General features: G+C 52.9%; 1 protein-coding gene across 3 annotated transcripts in view; it reads right to left on the reverse strand.

Annotated features, from left to right (window-relative positions):
* Positions 1-11,022, reverse strand: part of SCARA5 (scavenger receptor class A member 5) — a 126,849-nt gene extending 115,827 nt beyond the window's left edge. Inside the window, exons 1-2 of one of the 3 annotated variants that reach the window (XM_019828609.2) lie at positions 10,493-10,978; positions 5,801-5,918 (exon numbers count right to left, since the gene is read on the reverse strand). In XM_019828609.2, the coding sequence (XP_019684168.1) occupies positions 5,801-5,912 (112 nt within the window). In that variant the 5' untranslated portion in view covers positions 5,913-5,918; positions 10,493-10,978. Of the gene's footprint in view, positions 1-5,800; positions 5,919-10,492 lie in introns of all 3 variants that reach the window. The other 2 variants (XM_003984802.6, XM_045055612.1) reach the window with 2 other exon arrangements.
* Between the last annotated feature and the right edge of the window lie 770 nt (positions 11,023-11,792).

The following is an 11,792-nucleotide window of genomic DNA, read 5'->3' on the forward strand; positions in this document are numbered from 1 at the left end:
ACCTTTGGTGGAAGGACACAGGCAGCCCAAGGTGGACCCTGAAGACAGGACCTGGGGGAATAAATACTCCAACCTCCCTGTCGTGGGTCCTCCCACCTCCTGCCGGGCTCATCCCCAGTGGCCGACGCCACGAGCCAGAGTGCAGGGTGAGCAGCGGCCACTGAGAATAGGGGTGGCAAACACCAGACGCCCTTGCAGGGAGCCCAGACCAGCCAAACTGCAATCATCCAGGCTCTTGTCACCTTCCCAGGCTGTTCCCCATCTTGCAGAGGGATATTCCACTGGGCCACAGAGACCCAGGATCCAGCCTGGCTGCCCGGTGACCACGGATTTACGGAGCACTTGGCTCTGTGTTCTTGTTCAACAGGCACAGAACGCTGAGAACACCGCAGCCCCGTGCCGGTTAATATCTCTGCTCTCCTCTTGCCCCGGTGCCTGATTCTCCAACCTGTAGAGGGTGAGCCTCCCGTGAGGTCCCAGCCAGACCCTCCCAGGAAACCCGCCCCTGCCTTTGGGCTGCTGCCCGGCAGCCCTGAGCTGTGCCAAGATGAACCAGGGAGATCTGATTGATGAGAAGGTAGATGAGGGGGTTCCCCGAGGAGAATAATTTAATTTTACGGGTTAGGAATGCGGGGATGGGGCGGGGGGGTGGGGGGGGGGCTTGGGCCCTAAACTCAGCAAGCGGCCTGGCTGCAGGCGTCCAGGCGCAGTCCAGAGCATGTGTAACTCATTACCTCTGCGAGCCTCCCATTTGCGGCCGCGGGATGACGCTGGAGCGTGGTGGAGTGTCTGAGGCCGCGGGGTGAGCACGACTACAGTATTTTTCTGACACTAACACCTCTCTCTGGCCCTCAGGAAGGGCCGTGGAGGAGCCAGGCCCACACCCAGCCCTCCGCCTCCTCCGCCTCCTCCGCCTCCTGGCGCCAGACGGGAGAGGCCTACAGCTACACGGGCGAGAGAAGCAAGGCAGCACCGGGGAAGGTGAGAGGGGAGAGGAGGGAGGGGAGGGGGGAGAGGGGGAAGCAGGTCCAGCTGCACCCCCCCCCCGTTTGGTGTTCAGAGGGAGGTGGAAGTGGTCATCGAGGTCACAGGAGGCTGGGCTGGAGGACACTGAAGGTCGCATTCTGCAATTAGCCCTTTCATGTAATTCTAGCAACACAGCTGGAAGCGATGCTATTCCCCCTGGTGGCACAGAGGGGAGGCTGGCCCACCCTTGGGGCCTTCCCTCCAACAGGGGGGCTCCCAACGAGGTGCTGACAGCTCAGACCCAAGGGAGGAGGCAGGGTCCTGAGACGTGGCCTGAGGAGAGGTGCAGAGAAGGGAGAGGTCCCAAAGACCAACGCAGAGCAGGGTGTGAGGGTGTGAGCCTTGAAGGATGTATGGGTGCACCACGTAGGAGCTGGGCCAGATGGGCCCTTATGAAGGGGACAGGGGAGCCTAGGCAGGTAACAGCCCCCCCCCTCCTCACTTGCTACGTGGAAAGAAGGGCAGGGATAAAGGCAGGGTGGAGGGAAAGAGAAGACAAGTTAGGGGGGGGGGTTCAGTGCATCAGCCCTGAAATAACCAGTTTACGCCCTAATGTCTTTAAAGTCCCACCCACATTAAAGTCTGAGTCACACCTTAATATCTGGGCTGCATTTTTGCAACTTTGCTTCCCCAGATCCCAGTAACCCCAGGGCCAAGAGGAGCCACCGCCTCTCCTCCCCATCTTTCCTTCAAGGGGGAAACCCTGGAAGGGATTTGGAGTGCCTGCAAGGCCTACCAGACATTACTGTTTAAATCTACCCTAGGCCCCTGAGCGGCTCAGGCCTCCCTCCCTTTCCCCATCTCTGTCCACCCTCTGCCTTCCCAGCAACCTCCCTCTCCCCCACCGCCCTTCCTCTCCCTCTCCGGTTACACTCTCCAGAGATGAGGATCAAAGAGCAAAATCCTGGAGAAAGAGATCAAATCTGGCTTGAATTTCCCCAAGTCAAAGCTCACTGGTTTCGTCTTAGAAATGAAAGGGAAGGGGGAAAAAGTCAAGCCAGAAATCCACGAGCTCAGGTGGCTGATTTCATCTGAACACTCCAGTCTCTCTGGGTCCCTCATGCCCCCACCACCCTGTGCCTGGAGGGCTGGTCATTGAAGAGTGGGGAAGACCCAGACAACATGGAAATCAGGCTTCAAATGCATTTGTTTTGCCTCTTTGAGCTTTCAAGGACCCCAATATCCAATCATTCATTCGTTCATTCATTCATTCCTGCAATAAATAGTGAGAACCTACTGTGTGCCAGGCTTGAGAGACTTCAGTGAACAAAACAGACGTGCCTGCCCTTGTCCAGCCTATAGTCTTCCCACAAGGAACAGACAGTAAATGATAAGCATAGTACATAAGAATGATATAGTGTGTTACGGGAAAAAGGAAATAGCGAAGCAGGGAAAGGGGCTGAAGGTGCAGGGGGGCAGGAAGCCTAATGGGGAAAGTGATATTTGAGCAAACGCTAGAAGGAGGTGGGAGAACAAGCTTCTCAGTAGCAGAGAAGTGCTCCCAGGGTCAAGGTGAAGGTCAGTAGCCTACTTGGCCATGGTCAGCACCTGGGTTATCACTCGCACTGAGGCGGGATGCTTTGTAGACTTTGCTCAAGGTAGCACTCAGATTTTCAAAAGACCACACCCTGAATGCAATGACCAGGTCTGTTTCTACACACAGAATTTTAGAACTGGACAGAACCTCTCCTGTCTGCCCCCATTTGGCAGATGAAGACACTGAGGCCCAGAAAAGGATGTGACCCAGTCAGGCGGCCTCAACCCCACATCTTTCAACTTCTGTCCACACCTCATGGGGTGCCAGGCCTCAGGTGACCCCTGAGGACTCTTGGAGCAGGGCTCAAAAGCTGTCCTCTGGTCACATCTCCACACAGCTGGGGGGCCTGGAAAGCACAGTGGCTGAGATTACTGTTATTTTTAGCCCTTCTGGTCCAAAAGATCTTTTTAAGTCTGGGGTTCAGAAAAAGGGAGAGCAAGATGGGGGAAGAGGGTGCGATGGCCTGGTGATACTTCTCACCCCAGGCCTCTCCCTGCCCTGTAGCCCCTGCCCTTTCCTTCCCTTATCGGCCCCCTAGGCCAGCTCTACTGGTCTTCCAGGCTCCCCCACAGCGCTGTACTCCAGTTCTTTCTTGCCAAGCCAGTCCTCTTTCCCAAGGGGCTGGTAGGGAGAGGACAGGATCAACAACACGAAAGCCAGCCTGACCTTTGCTGATGGGGAAGTGCTGAGCACTGGCCAGTGATCTGGCTCTCCCAGGTGGCAGTAACACAGAAACGCTGGCCTGGCTTGGTGTGACCCAGCTGGTGATGCCTTTTCCCACCCTACTCTGACAAAATTGTATTCAGTCTTTAAAGCCTTTCCAGAAAGGCTTCCCCTGACTTCAGTACATTCGTGCCTGCTTGTCCACAGACCTCCATGGATGCCTGAAACCATGGGTAGTAACGAACCCTACATGTCCTACCTTTTTTCCTATACATACATACCAGGCTAAAATTTAATTTATACATTAGGCACAGTAAGAGATTAGCAAGAATAACTAATAATAGATATACAGAAAAACCTTGCTTTGGGAGCATAATTTGTTCCAGAAACATGCTTGTAATCCAAAGCACTTGTATATCAAAGCGAATTTCAAGAACCATTGGCTCAGTGTGATCATGTGACATTCGGCATCACATACTACTTGTATCGCAAGACACAGTTTGTTTATCGAGTTAAAATGTACTAGACATGCATGCTCATCTTGCATAATACATGCAGAATAAGTTACTCACCATCCAAGGTTTTACTGTATTTAGATAAATAACAATGCATTCTAATATGAGTTATGTGAATGTGGTCTCTTTCTCTCTCAAAACATCTTACTGTCCTGTCCTCGCCCTCCTTCTTGTGATGTGAGGTGATACAATGGCTCTGTGAGAGATGAAGCAAGAAGAATGACCCAAGCAGTGCAATGTGGTGTTAGGCTACGACTGACTTTCTGATAATAGGTCAGAAGGAGGATCATCTGTTTCCAGACCACAGCCTGCTGCAGGTAACAAACCATGGAACGCAAAACCATGGATAAGAGGGGACTACCGAACTCACATGTATTCTTGCCTGCTTTATGTTACGTGTAATTGTCCCAAGCCGATCCCTTCCACTGAGATCACAGCGCTCTGAGGGCAAGGATGGTTTAATTTCTCTTTGGAGCATCCTTGGCACCCAACCCGTAGCTTGACACATCACAGGTCTTCGAAATATGTTCGTTGACTGGAATTTAAAGGAAGAGCTACAATGGTGAGCAAGTTAGTACGGCAGGGTGAGGGAGGTTAGTGGTCAGGAGCCCACATCTTGGCTCTTCTCCCTGGGGAGACTGTCCCCAATCCCTGCCTCTCTGAGTTGCCCAATTTCCCTCCTGGCATTCAGCACCTTGTGGGAGGAAAGACACGGTTAGAGTATGAGGGGGAGGCATTTCCCTTTTTGAGTAATTTTGAGACAAAGGAGCTCAGCAGAGTAGAGAGAAAACACAGCGCTTGAGAAAAGCCTTGAATAAAGGGCTGCATGGTAGTGAATTTCTGTCAGCTTGACTGGTCATGGGTGCCAGGTGGAACATCATTTCTGGGTGTTTCTAGATGAGATCAGCATTTGAATTGGTGGACTCAGTAAAGCAGATTGCCCTCCCCAGTAGGAGGGGGCCTCATCTAGTCAGTTGAGGGCCTTATAGAGCAAAAGGCAGGGGAATTTGCTTTTTGCTTCCTGCCTGCCTGCACAGTTAGGACGTAGCATCTCATCTTCTCCAGCCCTCAAACACCATTGGCTCCTCTGGTTCTTGGGCCTTCTGACTCAGACTGAATTATACCACCCACTTTCCTGGGTCTCTAGCCTGAAGACGTAGATGGTGGGACTCCTCAGCCTCCAGAATCATGTAAGCCAATTCCTCACAATAAATCTCTTTACATATGTATATATCTCACTGGTTCCTTTTGTCTGCAGAACTCAATTTCTGCCTGTCTCTGCTTAATTGGCCATCAGTCGTTATGAGACTCTTCTGTAAACTTCATTCTACTCATCTTTGATGTGGGGACAATGCTCTCCTCGCCTATGCTCACTGCAAACAAGAGTATATTCACTCACGTAGCAAGCATTTATTAAGCACCCACTAAGTGTCAAGCTCTGGCCTGGACACACAGGATTCAGTCTGTTGACAAGGTACTCTGGGCTCCTTTGGAGGAAGCATCAGTTGAATTCCCAGTTTTAGCAAATAACCAGTTCCCAAAGGTGCAGAGCCCTCTGGGTCACTGGGATAGAGAACTCCTTCCTGTGGCATGGGCTGGGGTCTCAGACCCAGGGGAAGGATAAGCACCTTGAAGAGATATGTTCTCTCCTCGCAAATGCCTCGGGAAATGGATTGGAGGCTCCTCACCTGAGAGGGTCTGGGCTCATTGGTTCAGACGCCTTTGCCTGACCCCAGCCTCATTCACTCAGAGGAGAGGAAGGCAGAGAGGCAGAAAGGCCTGTCCTGGGAGTCAGGAGACTCGGTTTTGGAACAACTCTATGCCTGATGAGCTGTAGGATCCTTAATACTTTCTCAGCCTCCACTAGCTCATCTGTGAGATAGATATGCATGTTGTAGGTCACTCAGATTTGTTGAGATGCATGAATACGACATTTCAAAATGTGAAGTTCACATAGGAAGTATTCGACAGGAGGTCACCACTGCCCTGGGGAAATACCAAGGTTGGGTGGGGAGGCAGGGCAGGGCTTGCACTGCAAGACCGAGCCAGGGGCACTCACCATCCTCACACAGGTTCAACTTGGACAGGCTCCTGCCGTCAAAGGGTTCCTCAAAGATGGAGCCAGTGTCACGGTCGCTCACAGTGTGCAGGTACATGGCTTTGTTCTCCATCCTGACCTGCAGCAACAGCAGGAAAGACAGCAAGGGGAGAGGAGAGGGAGAAAGGAGGCAGGGGATAGAGAGAATAAACTATAGGTGGATCCAGAAACAAACGCACAGAACGAGGCGCCCATGCCCATGGCCTGAGCCTGAACACTGAGAGCCTCTCCTTGATGGATGCCATCTACCAAGTTCCCAGGATCCTGAGTCCCCTCCCAACTTCCTCAGCACTTGGGAAGGCCACGGCCCTTTGGACCTTTCTGATCACGGGATCTGTCCCTTCCTTTCAGTAGCTCCTGGTTGGGGCCAGAGCCTGAGCCAGAGGGATACTGAGGGCTGTGCTTTGTGGGGCCTGGAGGTGCCGACCCTCCTGAGGCAAATGGAGTGGTTTCCGAGACTCTGGATCTTTAGGCTCCTGCTCTGTGTTGGAAATGTGCTAACTGGGCAGGCATGTTCCGAAGGGGCTGAGTGCAGTGAGGCCATGGCAAGGATTCACCTCCCACCCGAGCCCGAGGGGTAGGTGGCCTCAGCGGAGTCCCCCAAACACTAAGACCTGGGCAGCCTTAGAACAGGGAGGGCCTGGTGTCTGCATGGCCTGCTGGGGCTTTGGGTCTCCTCCATGGTGTTTCAGGAATGTACCCATGTACTTGGGAAAATGGTATACTATTTGATGGAAACCAGCGCCATTTACATAAGTGTGTACGAGACAATCCCATTTTGTAATATATACACATATCCCCGAGTACGTGACCGGAAAGATTATATTTGGAGATGTTCCGGGTTGCTCCGGGTAAGACATACAATCAGAAGACTCTGGTGGGGATCGTGGGGATTTTGTGCTTATTTTTGTTTGCTGGATATTCTGGGTTTTCTACAATGTGTTTGCATTCTTTGTGTAATAGGAAGAATCTACTTTTTGAGCCAGACCACTTCTTGGTATTCTTTCTCTGATGTAGATGCTCAGTGATTTTACAAATTACTTTCTACTTTCAGCTCCCTTCCAGCCATCAGTGTAGCTTGACCTTTGGCCCTGATGCTTTTTGACTATCTGGATATTGAACCCCCCCCCCCAAAAAAAAAATCCACTTTTAAAGAGCAAATTCTTTGGAAGATAAAAGACCCAGGGAGGATGGAGGGGTCCCAGGCCCAGCATGGAGCAAACTCAACCCTGAGGCCCAGATAGCCAGGGGTTTACCACCTGGGAGGAGATGATGGGGGCCTGGCAGGTGGGCAGGGGGGAGTGGGGGGGCGGGTGGTGCTGGGAACAGTGACTGCTGACTGAAGGGAGCAGCCAATCAGTTCCTCTTCCGAGGCACAGTGGGAAGGAGGCGTTAGCTTGTCTCAGTAAATAGGGATAATGAAAGAGGAGCCTAGCTGAACCGCTCTGGCAGGCAGAGCAAAACATAACCCTCTTACTTTCATGGTTTGACCTATGTCTCCAGAGACCTCTGACTTCAGGGCTGAGAAGAGGTCAGAACTGACCAGGTTCCATACAACTGTCCTTCTGATGGCCTGGAAGGATGGACAGGGGCTTCCATTCTTATTTCTTCTAGTAATGAGGTACCACATGCCCTGCACACAGGCATGCCCTGCACACACATGCATGCAGGCACGCATAGTCAGGGTGTTCACGGTCTCTGTGGGCCTTTCTTCCAGCCTGCGGGAGAGGGGAGCCCACAGCTCCGCCAGGATCTCTTCTCCCTGCCCCGGGGAGCCCCTAAACCGTTCCCACCCAGCTTCTCTGTGCTGCAGTCATGTCCGGTTTGCTAGCTCCCAACACCCATGCTCCATCCAAGTCCTCCACCCACTATGGACCTCTAGGTGGGGCCCCCGAGCAACGCCACCGCTGCTAAGCTGCAGGGGACCCTCCCTTGTTTCATAAGTGCTAAGTGCGGCACCCCTCCTACTGGCCTCGATCCTGGGGAGCTGCAAAGCAGGAGGCCAGTGTCTCTTCTGCAAGCGATAATCCTCTCTCTGCCAAAGGCAACAGGCGCTGCTGCCCAGAGATCACACAGAGCTTGATGGGGCACTGCCATGCTGGCAGTGGGGGTGTGGAGATGAGCTTGGGCCAGGTTAGCCCTGTCTTCATTTCCACCTTCCCCTCTGCCGATCAGCTCCTGGACCAGAGCTGGAATGCATGGCTTGTTATCTGGAATGTGTCTATAGGGCGGCCCCTCCTCTCTCCCCTCCACAGCCCTGGGCTGATGGAGCAGAAGCCCTGGGGAGCCTGTTGAGAAGAGGGGCTGGGGCAGAGCAGAGGCCAGATGTGAGTGAGATGAGATTGGAAACGCTCAGCCAGCTTTGCTAATGTTTGTTACTTGGGAATGAAACCTAAGAATGTTCTGTCTGCCCCAGGTTTTATTTTGAGCTATTTTTCTTTCTTGGGAAAAGGGGGCAGGAATTTGCACCCTTTGGTCATTTGGTCTCAGAGCCTTGGGGGCCAAGTTTGTGCTCTCGAGCAAGGTGCAACTCACTGCCAACTGTGTTGACCATAGAGATGACAGACATCCCTTGCGTGCACGCACACCCATGAGTTACAGACCATTTGCCATCTGGGATCTCTCTGCCCCACCAGGACCACAGTGGGGAAGGTAGTATCAGTCGGTTGTTCCCATTTTAAAGATAAGCCAATCTGGGCAATCTTGCCAAAGAGGCAAGAACCAATGATGTCAGAGGAGGGTGAGGCACCAGGCAAAGGCTTCCCACCCAGGGCACTGACCCAGCCACAAGGCTGCTTCGTCCAGGAAGCATGTATCCGTCCCTTTTGGCAGCCACCTTTAGGGTCCCAGACCAGGGAGCGCAGAGGGTCAGTGGAGGCCCTGGGACCAAGGAGAGGCTATAAGAGCTAGCAGGGAGGGGACCGGGACCTTGGAAATATGGGCAGGGTGTGGACACCAAAGTGGCATGTGGATAAAGCCCAAGGAGCCTGTTTCAAGTCCAAGAGTGGGGCCTTCCTCTCCCAGGGACAGAAAATCTCACCAGCCTCTTAGGGATGTTAGAGCTACATGTTAGGATGCTACATGTTAGAGCTGAAGCACTCAGACACCCCTAGCTCCAACCCAGGCAGCTCCATACAGGCCTGTGGGGGGTGGGGAGCTCAGAAGACACAGGGTTCTATCCTGGAGCCACTTCCTACTCCTCAGGAACCTGGCCCAATCAGCTGAGCTTGTCCAGCCTCAGGCCATCACCTCTGTGAAGGGGAGAAGCACATCCACCAGCCACTCCGTTATTTCAGGCCTGGGGGGTGGGGGGGGATGGTGCACACGGAGGGCTTTCCGAGCAAGGGCGCACAGGGAGTCGGCGGTGGAGTCTGGTGAGAAACCACCCCCACCCCCGGCATCTTCTGATCCTTCCAAGCAGTTAGGTAGGGGTGGGGGGCATCTTCAGGTTCCTGAGGCTTCCCTCCTGCCTGGCCGGGCTCGGGAATAATGCTCTTTTGGGTCCCCTTTGCAGTAAGCGATCGTGAATAAGAAATCCGGACCCTTGCTCTCAAGTCACTCTCTGGGCAGCAGAAGGACTCAATTAATTCTTGCTGCTGCTGCAAGTGGCATAAGCCTCACTTGTGGCTGCAAATACAGTGTCCCTGGGTCCCGGCATCTAACTCTGCAGGGTTCGCATCTCCTCCTTGAATCATACAGCTTTAAACTCATCAAAACCAAGTAAAAAAAACCCATGAATACGACCCTGTCCTCTAACTGTACTTAGTTAACCTAAATCATAACCCGAAGCTGGAAAGGTACAGGGGCACCTGGCCGGCTCATTGGGTTAAACATTGGACTTTGGCTCAGGTCGTGATCTTGTGGTGTGTGAGTTGGTGTGTGAGTTCAAGCCCCGCAGGCAGGCTGACAGCTTGGAGCCCGCTTCAGATTCTGTGCCTCCCTCTCTCTCTCTGCCCCTCCCCTGCTTGTGCTCTGTCTCTCTCTCTCTCTCTCTCTCAAAAATAAACATAAAAAAAAATTTTTTTTTAATATTTTTTTAACGTTTATTTATTTTTGAGACAGAGAGAGACAGAGCATGAACAGGGGAGGGTCAGAGAGAGAGGAAGACACAGAATCTGAAACAGGCTCCAGGCTCTGTGCTGACAGCACAGAGCCCAACGCGGGGCTCGAACTCACGGACCGCGAGATCATGACCTGAGCCGAAGTCGGCCGCCCAACCGACTGAGCCACCCAGGCGCCCCTAAAAAAATTTTTTAATACAGTTTTTAAAAAGCTGGAAAGGTGCAGATGTTTTATAGACAAGCTCTCCCTTCGTTCATCCCACCACTGGACGCATGTGCCCACGCACATGCACTTCACACGTGTAGAGGGACAGTCACCTGTGCCATCTGCTCCCAGAATAGGCTCTTGAGCTGCGACATGAGCCAGGTAGAGTGGCCATGAAGGCAAAAGCTTCCCCAAACGCGGGCTCACGCCAGCGGACCCCCGCGGGCCCACAGCGTGGAGGCCCTTCCCAGCTGGTGCTGCAACTCTGTGCTCGGCATCCGAGATGCCCAAAAGCAGAGCCCTGCTCCCTCTGCCGCATCCGTGTCCCGCAGCTGCCGTTGGGACGCTGTGCTCAGGTGCCAGGACAAAGTTAGTGCCAAGACTCACCTGAGTGCCCCCAGTGAGGCCACAGAAGAGCCCGTCTCCTCAGTTTCCGGCATTCGCCATGGTGGCCGATGGGCTGGCTGCTGTCACCGCACGGAGACCCAGGCAGTCCCGCAGAGCTGTCCCCACAGCCAGCCAAAGCCAGACGGAGTCATAGAAGGAGGCTGCCCCGGTGCTCAGTGACTTGTCTCAGGGGTCCCTTCTCTGGGAGGCTCAGGTTCAGGAGGCAGCACTCAACCTTGTGCCTGATTCAGGGCCTGTGGCTGGGGAGTCCCTGTCTTGGTGTCTCGCCTCAGTCAGCCACAGGCAGCGCTCGGGAGATGTTCTGTGAAGGCACCCGCAGCTCTGCTAGATACTGAAGGAGATGTGAACTGCAGCTGCTCTGGCGGCCAGTCTTTATAAAGTTCTTGGAGCAATTGCCGAAGCTCCCCTGGGGTCTGGAACTCGTCCCCCCTCTGGTGGCCAATCTCAGCATTACAGCCTCCCGGTTCTCCCCATTAGTCCAGAGCAGTGACATCAGCCTTGTCTTGGGACACCGCACACCTAACCTAAAACCCTGCTCAAAATAATTTTTGGAAAGCTTCTACAGGAATGGAAGCTAGACCTGGCTCATGAGCCACACCAGAAACCAGTCTGAGGAACTTATTTATAGGACAGAATTGGCATTGCTCAATTCATTCACCAAACTTGGCTTAGAATTAATTTGCGTGTTTTTCTTTTTTTTTTTTTTTTCTTTTTTTTTTAAATTTTTTTTTTTTAACATTTATTTATTTTGGGGACAGAGAGAGACAGAGCATGAACGGGGGAGGGGCAGAGAGAGAGGGAGACACAGAATCGGAAACAAGCTCCAGGCTCTGAGCCATCAGCCCAGAGCCTGACGCGGGGCTCGAACTCACGGACCGCGAGATCATGACCTGGCTGAAGTCGGACGCTTAACCGACTGCGCCACCCAGGCGCCCCAATTTGCGTGTTTTTCTGAAGTCACATCCACTCCCAGAGGACACAGATTAGCCACACTGGAGATATTCAGAAGAGTGTTCTGTGACCGCTGAAGGAACTTTCCAAAGACAGTCTCAATGCAGCCCTGTAACAAAGCCAGCATTTATGGAGCATTGACATTGCATAAGGTCCAGGGGATGCAAGAATGAGTAAGACGGGCTCCCTGTCCTCAAGGGGGTTGCAATCCAGGATAGAGGTGCACTCAGGCACAAATAACTGTCAACCTAAGTGTGACCTAAAACATTTTTAAAAAGGCGATCTTGCCAAAATGTTAAGAGAGTAATTATATTCAGATTGGGGTGGT

This window comes from Felis catus, chromosome B1 (assembly GCF_018350175.1).
Source record: "Felis catus isolate Fca126 chromosome B1, F.catus_Fca126_mat1.0, whole genome shotgun sequence".
Taxonomy (NCBI): Eukaryota; Metazoa; Chordata; class Mammalia; order Carnivora; family Felidae; genus Felis; species Felis catus.